Source organism: Primulina huaijiensis, chromosome 15, assembly GCF_012295235.1.
Source record: "Primulina huaijiensis isolate GDHJ02 chromosome 15, ASM1229523v2, whole genome shotgun sequence".
In the NCBI taxonomy this organism is placed as follows: Eukaryota; Viridiplantae; Streptophyta; class Magnoliopsida; order Lamiales; family Gesneriaceae; genus Primulina; species Primulina huaijiensis.
In genome coordinates this window covers 3,949,805-3,961,235 of record NC_133320.1, presented here as the reverse complement: position 1 = coordinate 3,961,235, position 11,431 = coordinate 3,949,805, and the positions used below count along the sequence as shown (strand labels likewise).

At 34.7% G+C, this 11,431-nt stretch overlaps 2 protein-coding genes across 2 annotated transcripts; one reads left to right on the top strand and one right to left on the bottom strand.

The window, feature by feature from the left end:
• Positions 1-5,494: 5,494 nt before the first annotated feature.
• LOC140958539 (putative GEM-like protein 8) lies at positions 5,495-6,749 on the top strand. The gene is made up of 4 exons (XM_073416023.1): positions 5,495-5,763; positions 5,853-5,933; positions 6,016-6,290; positions 6,389-6,749. Exons 1-4 carry the CDS (start codon positions 5,580-5,582, stop codon positions 6,563-6,565), a joined length of 717 nt encoding a protein of 238 aa, XP_073272124.1. The 5' UTR covers positions 5,495-5,579; the 3' UTR covers positions 6,566-6,749.
• Positions 6,750-8,778: 2,029 nt separating this feature from the next.
• LOC140959966 (uncharacterized) lies at positions 8,779-11,071 on the bottom strand. Its single transcript, XM_073418044.1, has 2 exons — positions 10,699-11,071; positions 8,779-9,956 (listed from the first exon to the last, which is right to left on the bottom strand). The coding sequence occupies exons 1-2, from the start codon at positions 11,018-11,020 to the stop codon at positions 9,064-9,066; spliced, it is 1,215 nt and encodes a 404-aa protein (XP_073274145.1). The 5' UTR covers positions 11,021-11,071; the 3' UTR covers positions 8,779-9,063.
• Positions 11,072-11,431: the final 360 nt, after the last annotated feature.

The window sequence follows — 11,431 nt, the reverse complement described above, 5'->3', positions numbered from 1 at the left end:
ATAATATGAAATTTAATACTAAAATATTTTATATTTTTTAACTAAGAATTGAAAGTAAAGAATTTAATAAATTATTTAATAGAATTTATATAAATAATTATGAATCTTAATATATTAATAATATCATAAAATATGAATCTCATAGAAAAATTCAGAGAGTTAGCTATAATAAGAAAGTTAAAGATTTTAGTAGAATTTTTTTAAAAAACAATTATATATCAGACAAATTTAAAAATTCAATAAACAAAATTTGGTAGTATTGAAAACATCTACTAAGAATGTTTAAGATTTTAAGGGTCTAAAGAAAGACTATGGACACGAATTATATTTTGAGAAAAAAATTAATATATTTAAACACAAGAATTGAAAATAAAGTTAATAAATACTCCATTCACCCCTTCTAAGGATGACAATGGGCCGGGGCGGATTTGGAGATGGGGATAATAAGCTCATATCTGTCGCGAACTACTTCAGAGATTTTAAAAAATACACAAACTCGAACCGAACCCAAAAAATCGGGGATCTCATCCACGTTCCAAGTTTTTCCTGCGGGGCCCAAACCAGTGGGGAAAGTTGTCATCCCTAACCTCTTCTATGCCCAAGATATATTTGCTTAAAATAGTTAACTAAGAAAACTTCATTTCCAACAATTTTATTCAATGAAGATTCATTTCCTTAAATTAATAATTGAAATATCACTATTCTATTTCAGAAAAGGGTCAAAAATACCACGACTCTAAATTAATCTTCAGTGTCATGTATTATCATAATCATTATCCCATCATTTTTTTAGAATTAAATTTGCTAAGGTTCGAAGTATTAACAGAAAATTTGAATTCGTTTTCATTGTATATTTTCTCTATTTCAATATTTCCCGTTAATTCATACTTAATTTCGCTTTATTTCAACTTAACTCGAGGGTATTATGCTCAACATAAATAATATGTATAGTTGCAATTAATAAAATAATTTACAATATTTACATGGTTATAATTTAGAATATAACTTAAAATGAAATTTGTTGTCACATATTCTTAATTATTCCAAAATTATAAGTAAGTACTATGTTAGATTTTTAATGTGTAATTTTTTAACTTTAAGAGCATATTTATCAATTAATTGTTGTAATAAGTAGATAAATATCAACATCATATACTAAAATATTTTCTTCCACTCTTATATTGCGTAATTAATTAAAATACATTCATATAATTCTATTTACAATTTTATATTCCTTAATCAATTCAAATCATTTCATATCATTGTATTTGTATTGTTACGTTAGTTCAATTTTGTACTTAATTTGACAAATCATTATTCCAAATTCTTATAATTTGTTTTGATTTATTTTTTCCCGAACGAAATGTTGTTTGATGAATTGGATGATCAATATGCAAAAGTAAAAATATTTTTATTATTAATTTAATTTTTTGTTATTTAGAATATGAGCTCACGTGCGGATGCACGTGCTTTTATGCTAGTTATTTCAAGTTCGGCTAACTCAATCTTGATTTCACTCATAGGTCAGACAGAAAAAGGCAGGCCTGTTGTAGGAAGCCATTGATGAGCGCCTTCACAGTGAACATGCTGGCTTCTTCTGGAGTACTATTTTGACCACTCATCCCTTTCCATTTAACCCTGCCTGCAACATTAATTCACACCAGCTCCCCTGTTGCGGTACTCAATATAATGTATGGTGTCTGGAACAGATACGCCCCAAGCAAGCCATCCTTGTGGATCGATCAAGCTTTCCATTTGGCTTTCCATGAAAATAGTGGTGGAATAATATCTCCATGGCCGGCCCAAGTATGTTCTAGCTCCTGCAAGCTCCTCTTCCCGGGGCTGTTGTTGTGTTCTGGTTTCCATTTATTGATCTCTTGGGAAGTATGAGGCTGTTCTGTATAACGGCAGGCGCGCCGCCAAATATGAAATCCACCGTTTTATATATGTTGCGATCGCGATAGAATTGCCTGTTAGAGTGAGCATACAATGTGTCTTGATGGGATTCCATCTGGTACCGATAAAATACAGAATGATCGGATGTTGATAGCAAGGCCACAGCTTCATACCTTCCCTTTACGCTATTCACAAATCCCGTTTCTCGAGCTATGAAACCGTTCCCAAAAGCAGCTGTATCAAAGGTTCTTTTACCAGAAGCAGAGCTTAGGTCTCCTGATACAATGGTCTTGTTCATCCCGTAATCAAACATCATCACATTCCATTTGTTGTTTTCAAAATGTACGATTTCATTGTAGACTCCAGTTTTCGCATAAATCACGAATCTGTTTGAACTATTGCAGCTTTTTTTGTGGCAAAATTGCCGGAACCGTCTTTTGCCAAAGAGTAGGTCTCTTGTGAGACAGTCTCACGAATCTTTATCTGTGAGACGGGTCAACCCTATCGATATTCACAATAAAAAGTAATACTCTTAGCATAAGAAGTAATACTTTTTCATGGATGACCCAAATAAGAGATCCGTCTCACAAAATACGACCTGTGAGACCGTCTCACGCAAGTTTTTGCTTTTGCCAAAATAACATTTGGATTCTTCTCCATTTCCTTCAATCTAAAATCCTCCCAATTTTTCCTCATGCTTAGTGTTTTCAATGATTCCGATAACGCAGTACTATAGTGTTCATCAATTTACCACATTATAGCAAGGCTAATTCTAACATATATGGCGGAGTTCAACTTAGCTCAATAAATAACGTAATTAATTTATTTTAAGATTTAAATGAAAGTTAAAGAAAATTATTAAAATGAGAAAAATAATTGATACTAATATTGAGTAAATTCAATAGTATGTTTTTTTTAAAAAAAAAAAAATTAGCTCAAACATTTAAGAACATGGAGATGACTTATTTGCTACATACAAAACTAAAATATAAATATAATTAAATTTTATTTCTCACGCTCGTTTATAACTGAAAAACTTTTCTATCATCCACACATTTATATGTGTATAAAATTAAATAATTTTTTTAAAAATGAAATAGAATGAAATATGACATAATTAAATATTATTATGAAAGAAAGACATAAGAAGAGAGTCAAAAGGACAAAATCATAACCATAAAATATGGTTATTAGTATTAATTATATTAATTGATAGACTAAATGTGAAATTACCACATATGTTACTTGATAATAGAAATAAGTAAACATGCATGTGAAAGGTTGTCTGTTCACAATTGAAAAACTTTTTATCTACAGTTTTATAGGTGCATAGATTTTTTGTCAAATGAAAAAATATTAATTTTACTTAGTCGATAATGATCAAATGAAAAAACATTAATTTTACTAAGTCGATAATGATATTTTTGTAAAAATCAATTGATATCAGAAAATCAGACCAATAAAAATCTCAAATTTATACGTAACTAGCTTTCATGGCATACACCTTGCCTGCGTACATATCGAGTTTTTTAATGATTGTAGTCTAAATTTTTATTTAACTACTAATCCTTCTAATAGATATGGAAAAATCATAATTGTTGGGAGTTTTATTAGATATTGTCTTTTTTTTTAAAAAAAAAATTCAATATAATCTTTGGAATACATTATTATTTGAATACATATTTATATCCTTTTACAATCAAATAATAAAATTTGGATATTTGCCATCAAATCGAAAAAAGTATATTTAAAAAATCCTTAAAAAAAAGCCATATTATAAAAGTTACGGATTTGGTGGTTACAATGTGAACTTTGTATATGAGTCTTCTCTCATTTTGAATCTTCTCTTGTAATTATACATCCAGCTTTGTGTACTGTATCATTGGATTGTTATTTCATCTTAAAAAGATCTATAAAAATGTTATGATCATAATAAAATGCATAAAAGAAACATCGAATGAGATAGATTACAAGTAAAATTATTTTTAAATGTAGATTTTCAAAGTTGGACATGTTACATTATAGAGCCGTTGATTTTAAAGAATTTGGTGGACCCCGCATATGAATTGGTGGACCCCGCATAGATGTGGTTAAAATTGGACCTTTGATCTACTCATGGGGACAGTGCCCCATAAGGTAGGGTGAAATATTCCTACATTATATGCAATATAATACATAGTGACAGTCGATTAAATTGTCTACTAAAAGAAAACTATTTTAAAACCTGAGCATATATATGTTGGTTACAGACTTACAGTGACACCAAGATGATAAGGTTTGATAAAGAAAAAGAGAAGATAAGATAAGCCACCTTTAGATCAATCGGCAGCCATAACCTTTGGTTTGCCTAACCTGTTAAGGAATCCATTTAATTGGTGTAACGACTGTGTATGCTTTTGGCCCTACAAAATTAGTTAATGACACTGTCTTGTTGAATGACGGGTGTTTATCCAATTTGAAAGTTTTGTCCTAAATTGGACATCATTAATAGGCAAATGTAAAGGTTTCTTTTGAAGCTGGTGTGTGCATGGTTATGTCACAAAGCATGGATTCCAGCTCAAAAGGATTGAATGACGAATCTGCACACAGCTCAAAAGGTTATGTCACAAACTATTTTAGCCACCTTTGGTTTGCCTAACCTAAGAATTGAAGGGACAGAAAACAACTAGCTTTGTTTTAGGCACTGCTAAATAATATGTGTGAATATGTATAGATAGCATTATATTAAATATATGTATGACTCATATCCAATGGAGATAGATAATTATATTATCTATTTCAATAGTTAAATGATTTATAAACAGCTGCCTTTCGATCCTTATTCTCCGATGATACTCACGGAAAATTTAGGGTCCGATTCCAGCAAGCGTCACTAATCCAGACGCAGGTTTCGAAATTGTCCTAAGCCTGAAATCATGAATAAGACCGTTAGAAAGGGGCCGAGAGGGTGTCCCGGCGTAGCCCCTTAGATGCTCAAGTCAGAGACTGGGGATATGAAGTGAGAGCAGCTAAGGGTGCTGCTGAAAAATAATATATTGAATCTCATAACTGAATACTCAAACCTGGTATTTATAGGAGAATACATGGTCCTTGATGGGCTTGTCTTCCATTTGAGTTAGGGATGGGCCAGGGGTAGTGTGCTCATCTATGGGGTATCATCCGAGGAATCAGGAAAGGGTAATCAAACTTCAAAAATCAACAGCATTCCATCACAAGTCTCTTCAGTATCTAGCTCGATAGTGTTCTCCAACAAGCGATCAAATTCAGAGCTCTTCTATAAAAATTCGAACAGGAAAAGGAGAAAAGATCTTTGGACTGGAGAAATTGATGAATTTGAACTAGATACGGAGATGGCTAACTCCTTTGACATTAATATTGACCAGATGATCAATTATTAAAAAATATTGGGCTCAAAATCGAAAGGGTGTGATCCCAAAAACACCATGCATAAGGGAATTAGAAAAAGGCAAAAAGAAAAAGAATGGTCAGACCTTTAACTTTTGATGACCCAAAGCTGACTCATGCAAAAAATAATTTAACATTAAATAACTAACTAGCTATTTCATTATAAATAGAGTACAAAGGAATCGTGGTTGGATCAGCAAAGTTGATCTCAAGAATTGGTGAATATTCTCAAGTATTTCATCTCATTTACTTATCAAATACACCAAACTGAAAGCATAATGGGAGTAAAAACCAGCAAGTCACGAATTGGGAAGAAAAATATGCAGAAAGAACATATGATCATGGGGATTCCCATTAGCTCACAAGATTATGCTTTTTCTGCAAAACCACTTTTACCTGATCCCGTGTCTCAATACCAGCTTCTGCCTTCTCCAGCTAATCACTATTACAAAATCAGGCACAGTAAGCTATTCTTTCTTAGCCCACCCTCAACAACCATATAAGATATTTGAATCATTAGTCACTCATTTGATTCTAATGGAAATATGCAGGTAGAGTAGACTCAATGATTGCCAAGATTAACAAACTCGGGCAGAGTGTTGACATAATTGCTCAAGGGATCCGAGAGCACGGTAACTACTCATAATTGACATATAAACAACTATCGTTCTTTGAGGAAAAAAACCATGTCCAACATGTTCATGGCCTTTGCAGTGAGAATAGGACCCAAGTTAAGTGAAACCGTAAAAGGAAAATTGAGCCTGGGAGCAAGAATCCTTCAGTTAGGGGGAGTGGACAAAATTTTCAAGCATAAATTTGACATCAGAGACGGTGAAAAGCTGTTCAAGGCTTCACAGTGCTATTTGTCGACGACAGCTGGTCCTATTGCTGGACTCCTCTTTATTTCTAATCATAGAGTTGCCTTCTGCAGTGAAAGATTAATCAAACTCTCTTCTCCATCTGGAAAGCTTGTTAAAATTCATTATAAGGTACGTTTCATCTTTGGTATTCTGAACCCAACTTGCAAATACCACGACCTCGGCAACAAGAGAAACCAACTTGTTTCAAAATTGTTATATATTTGCAGGTTATGATTCCACTTCGGAAAATAAGGAGAGCCAACGAAAGTGAGGATGTGAAAAAGCCTACACAGAAGTATGTGCAAGTAGTAACCGAGGACAATTTTGATTTCTGGTTCATGGGATTTCTAAATCATCAGAGGACTTTCAAGTATCTGCAGCAGGCAATCCATCAAGCTAGATGAGGCTTTGGCAGCATTATATTTTTTCTTTTATTTTGTTAATTTATTTTCCTGTCTTCCTGTGTTTATATTGTCACCCTTTTCTTGGGGTGGATAGATGTACAATTAAGAAGCTATATCTCAAATATGTGCCATTTGTATAAACTCGGGCTTAGGCTTTTGGTGAAAGAACAAAAATTCATTCTCATTTTATGTCCCCCGTAGTGAAAGACAATGAGCAACAGTAAAGTAACCAAAAGTACCAACAAAGTTTTGAAAATGTACACATTGCTATCGATGTTATTCAAGCCGTACAAACATCAACAAATAAGTAGAGGAAAGTAAAGTCACTCCAGAAGAACAACCATACAATATCCCCGTTCTCTTCCTGACAATTCAATTCCAGAGTTTTATTTATCCTAGTGGAGACCATACCAAAACGGAAATGATGCTGGTAGTAGACGAACTGAAGAACGTAATATGTAAGAAAGGAGACATCTACCAACTTCTCCTCCAATGGGGAATTTCATATCTTTTGGCCTATATGAGCAGGTTATCGCTTTTGTAAATGCATCCTTCGGCACGTTTTGCCGTAAGTACTTCTCCTTCGGCGAAGCCTTTCTTATATGTGGGAAAAGAACAAACTTCTGGCGGTATTCGGTCTAGTCAGGGAAGTAGATTCTGTCAGGTCTGTTTGATTAGCGTAGAGCCGTAGCTTGGGGCATCCTCATCCCTCTCCTTGTGTTTCGAAGCCGCTTTGAAATACTGTCATAAGCACCTTCCTCTTCGATCCGAGCCATAGAAATGCAAATATGTGTTCATTAACCACCGATCCCTGATTGTTTACGTTCTGGAGAGGCGCTTTCACTCAACCTCTTGCCTTTTCGAGGCCACTCCCCACTTTCAGAGTCATGTCAAGAGCACGGTGGACTTAATGGAGGAACATGAAACCAAGCTCCCTGAATACCATCTGGATTCCTTATTTCTTGGGACTTTCTTGTTAGACTTTCGGATTGGAAATATGAATTTAAGGCAAAAGAGTGCATACCTCTCTCTACTTTAGGATGTTCCGCGGAGACCTTGAATCCCTCATAGTACCAAATTCAGCTTTCTTTCATGCACGTTAAAAGGTATCTTTTCCTACCAGTCCCAAGAGAAATGAATGCTTGGCACAACCAAAAGTGAGTGAACAGAGTCCCCACGAGGCTCGAAGGAACTGAGGTGAGATAGATCAGATCAATGGGAAGGGGGCTGACAGCCTCCCGTGGTCCATGTTGCACCCTTCCTAATGATACTACCACAAATAGAATGATAAACATGTGGTGATGATTAATAAAGGATGATTTTTTATTAACGATTAACAATGGTCCGCATAACATGAACAAACAGGTGAAAGGGTGTCGAAAATTTTCCAAGCAAAATCCCGATGTTAAAGTTGAGGACTGTAGGGATATGTGAAAGTATGAAGGCTGGAGAATGTGCGTAAAGACTAAAAATGGTGCACCTAAGTATTTACAGGTGTAGAGCATTACTTGATTTGGAGTGGAATTGTAACTTAATTTGTTCATGAGATTTAATTTGATTAGCCAGGATTTACAGGGATTACTGCAGTTTGTATAAGTACCTTATTATTAAGGATAGATTTGTGTCTGGATATAAATTCGAGATATGTGGATATGAATATTATCTGCCGAGGGAATTATGTGTTGATCTGCAGAACAGGCTACATCTAGCCATTTGGATCTGATCTTCCATTTATTTGTGTTTTGAACATGTGAAAAACACACACCACCGGAAACACATATGTAAATTGTTAAACAAGGGTGTTGGTATTAATTATAGAGAACATCTATTGCACTAACTAGGGTGTTACATCTACGATCACAATTAGTTACAGGGAAGAACATCTATCGCACTAACAAGGGTGTTGGTATTCATTTTTATTTAAACTTTTTTTTTTTATAAGAAACATAATATATTAATGATAATAAAATTTTTGTTACTAACTGCGGATAAGTAATCCGCTCTGAAAGAAACAAAACCCGTGTACAGCACGACCATCAGTCGAAAACAAAATTCCAATCCCTGTATAAGTCTGAGACATTGAGATGTTCATATTTTTATTTAAACTTTCTAAATCATAATTAATGGTGAATGAATGTTGCACAAAGATATCATGAATATAAATATATATTACGCTGCCAATGTGTGATTTCGAATAAATCACCAGTGGGGGGAAAATTAAACTAGTTAAGTATCATTGCACAACTGTCTTTATCAACAAAAAGAAAGGTGGGAATCGATAATATACATTCATAATGTACAAATTTGTTCAGGAAAAAGAAGAGAAGAAAAGACATTCCTAAGTTGTGAAACTTACAATAGAAGATTCTATATCAAACCGGAGAAGAGATGTAGAAGCCCTCACATGTTTCAGTTTCGAATGTTAATTTTCAAACTCACAACTGCCATTGTAACACGTCAGCTGTGTTATGCTATCACCATTCCCATAAATTATAATTCTAGCGCAAGACTTCTGGCTCTGTCAAGCTACCAGAAAAATTTACCTGGCATCCTATCGGAAACTGAAGTCCTGCCTCATGGCAACTCACTTTGGTTATGTGTGGGCACGAACGGACATCAAGATATTCAAGAGCTTCACATGACATCAAAAGTTTGGTGATTCCATCGACTGTAATCTTTGGGCAGTTGCTCACCCTCAAGATTTTCAACTTCAACTTAAAATTATCATTTCCTAAACTTTGAAAAGCAGCATCTGTCAGCTCCTCGCAACATGCAACATCTAGAGCCTCAAGCTTCCTACACAGAGTAAATATACAGTCCAAAGATATGTCAGATACATTTAAACACCAATCCATGCGCAAAATCTTGAGACTGCTATAACATGCCCCAGCCAATGACTTTATGGATTCATTAGCTATGTCCCGACAACCACCAATGATTAGTGCCTCTAGATTTCTGCAGTGTTTGGCCAAGGACAGTATGGCATCATCTCCAACTTTGTAGCAATCTAGCAACTTCAAAGTGCGCAACGAAGAGGAACAACCTTTTGCTACGCTATATATCCCAAGATCACCAATATTAATGCACTTATTGAGGTCTAAATACTTCAAACTCCGGCAACCATCAGCAAGAGCAGTGAGACCAGAGTCAGTTAAGTAAGTACAACTTTGCAAACCCAATTCTTCAAGTTTATTGCAGTTCATCGAAAGATGAGTTAACAGAGAATCAGATATAAGTCTGCAACCAGCAAGATGTAATGCTCTGAGATCCTTGCAACCTTTGACAACAGTCGACAATCCTTTATCCGTTAACTTGCGGCAATAAGACACATCTAACGATTCCAAAGAAGGAAGACCCGATCCAATTGCTGATATTCCATTATCAGTTATACCTATTAAGACATCATTAATATATTATGAGATCTTTCAAAATAAGTTCGCTTTGAAGTACTATTCTGAAGAACTGCTAGCACCAAACTAAAATTTAACTTGCAACATAAAACATTCAGTTTTCCTACAGAATGTAAAGCTCCACAGTGCAGCAACAGTTGAAAGCAGTATTAGTTCCATCAAAAAGTAAACAACGGATTTAACATTAAGTTTCCCATAATAAATTTCAAGAGCAGTCACTGTGAGGAAATCCGTCTCAAGGAATAAGATTTAAGTGGATTAAAGACTGCTTCTTTTCCATCATTCGAGCACCAGTAGGTCTTGCAAAGGTATATCTTTCGGCCCATTTGTTTTTCAAGTTTCCATTGAAAAAAAAATTAGCAACCTGTAAAGGTCTTTTCAAAAAATAATACTTTGAGTCATTCGACCAAATAGGATAGGTGTGACAATGGATCCATCAAATTAAATTAACCATTTCAAATCCATATCAATTTTCTAAGAAAAATGACTTCAACAGCCACAATATTCAACTCCCGATCAGATGATTTCATCGACGGGAGATAACAAAGACCAATAACAATAAAGAAACAATTTTAAAACTACTTCTTCCCAATATAATGCAACTCAGAAAAAAAAAAATCAAAACGGGTCGGTGGAAGAAAACAAGCATTCAAATCAAAATCGTATCTTTGTAACAATGTCCAACAAAAAAAAACGTGGAAAGTAACGATGAGATTGATATACTTTTGCAATACTGTAGGTTTAGAACGCGCAACGCGGAAAACGCTGTGGAGATGACGGAGAGATCGGAGTCGGTGACCCCTGGATAAAAGGAGCGTGAGACGGACTGCGAGAGATCTAGCTCGCGGAGGCGCGTGAATCTGGCGGCGATCCGGTTGAGCATATGGGGCCCGGCACGAGCACAGAGTTTCCTCCTCTCTGTGCTCTGGAGGCGGAGCCACCTCTTGCAGACGAGGCCGAAGAGATCTTTCTCCACGTCCAGTTGAAGCTTGGACAGAACGGCCCGAAGTTCATCGTCACCCAGGCTGTCATTTATGCAAGCCATCCAAGATAACCTACTCACTACTCATCGGACTCGATATCTACAATTGTGAGTTTTTACTACTATTTTTATTATTTGTTTAATAAATATATCAAATCAACTATTTTTTTTATATTAAAAATATCATTTTTAATTGTTTTTATCCAAATTTTTAGCAAATATAATATAATAATCTCTCTAGAAGATTTTTTTACTTGACTAATTTCAATATCCCTTGTGTCTAATAATATAATAAAGTTCCAAAAAATAATTAAAAACCTCAAATAAACAACGTTTCTATGTGTTCTTTGACTTTTTTTTTTTAGGACAATGGAACCACAACCACTACCTATATCCATTCTTTGATTTGCCAGTTGTTAGTTATCACTTATCCAAGTAGTAGTAGATTACATTGAATTGTTTCTCTCAATTTAT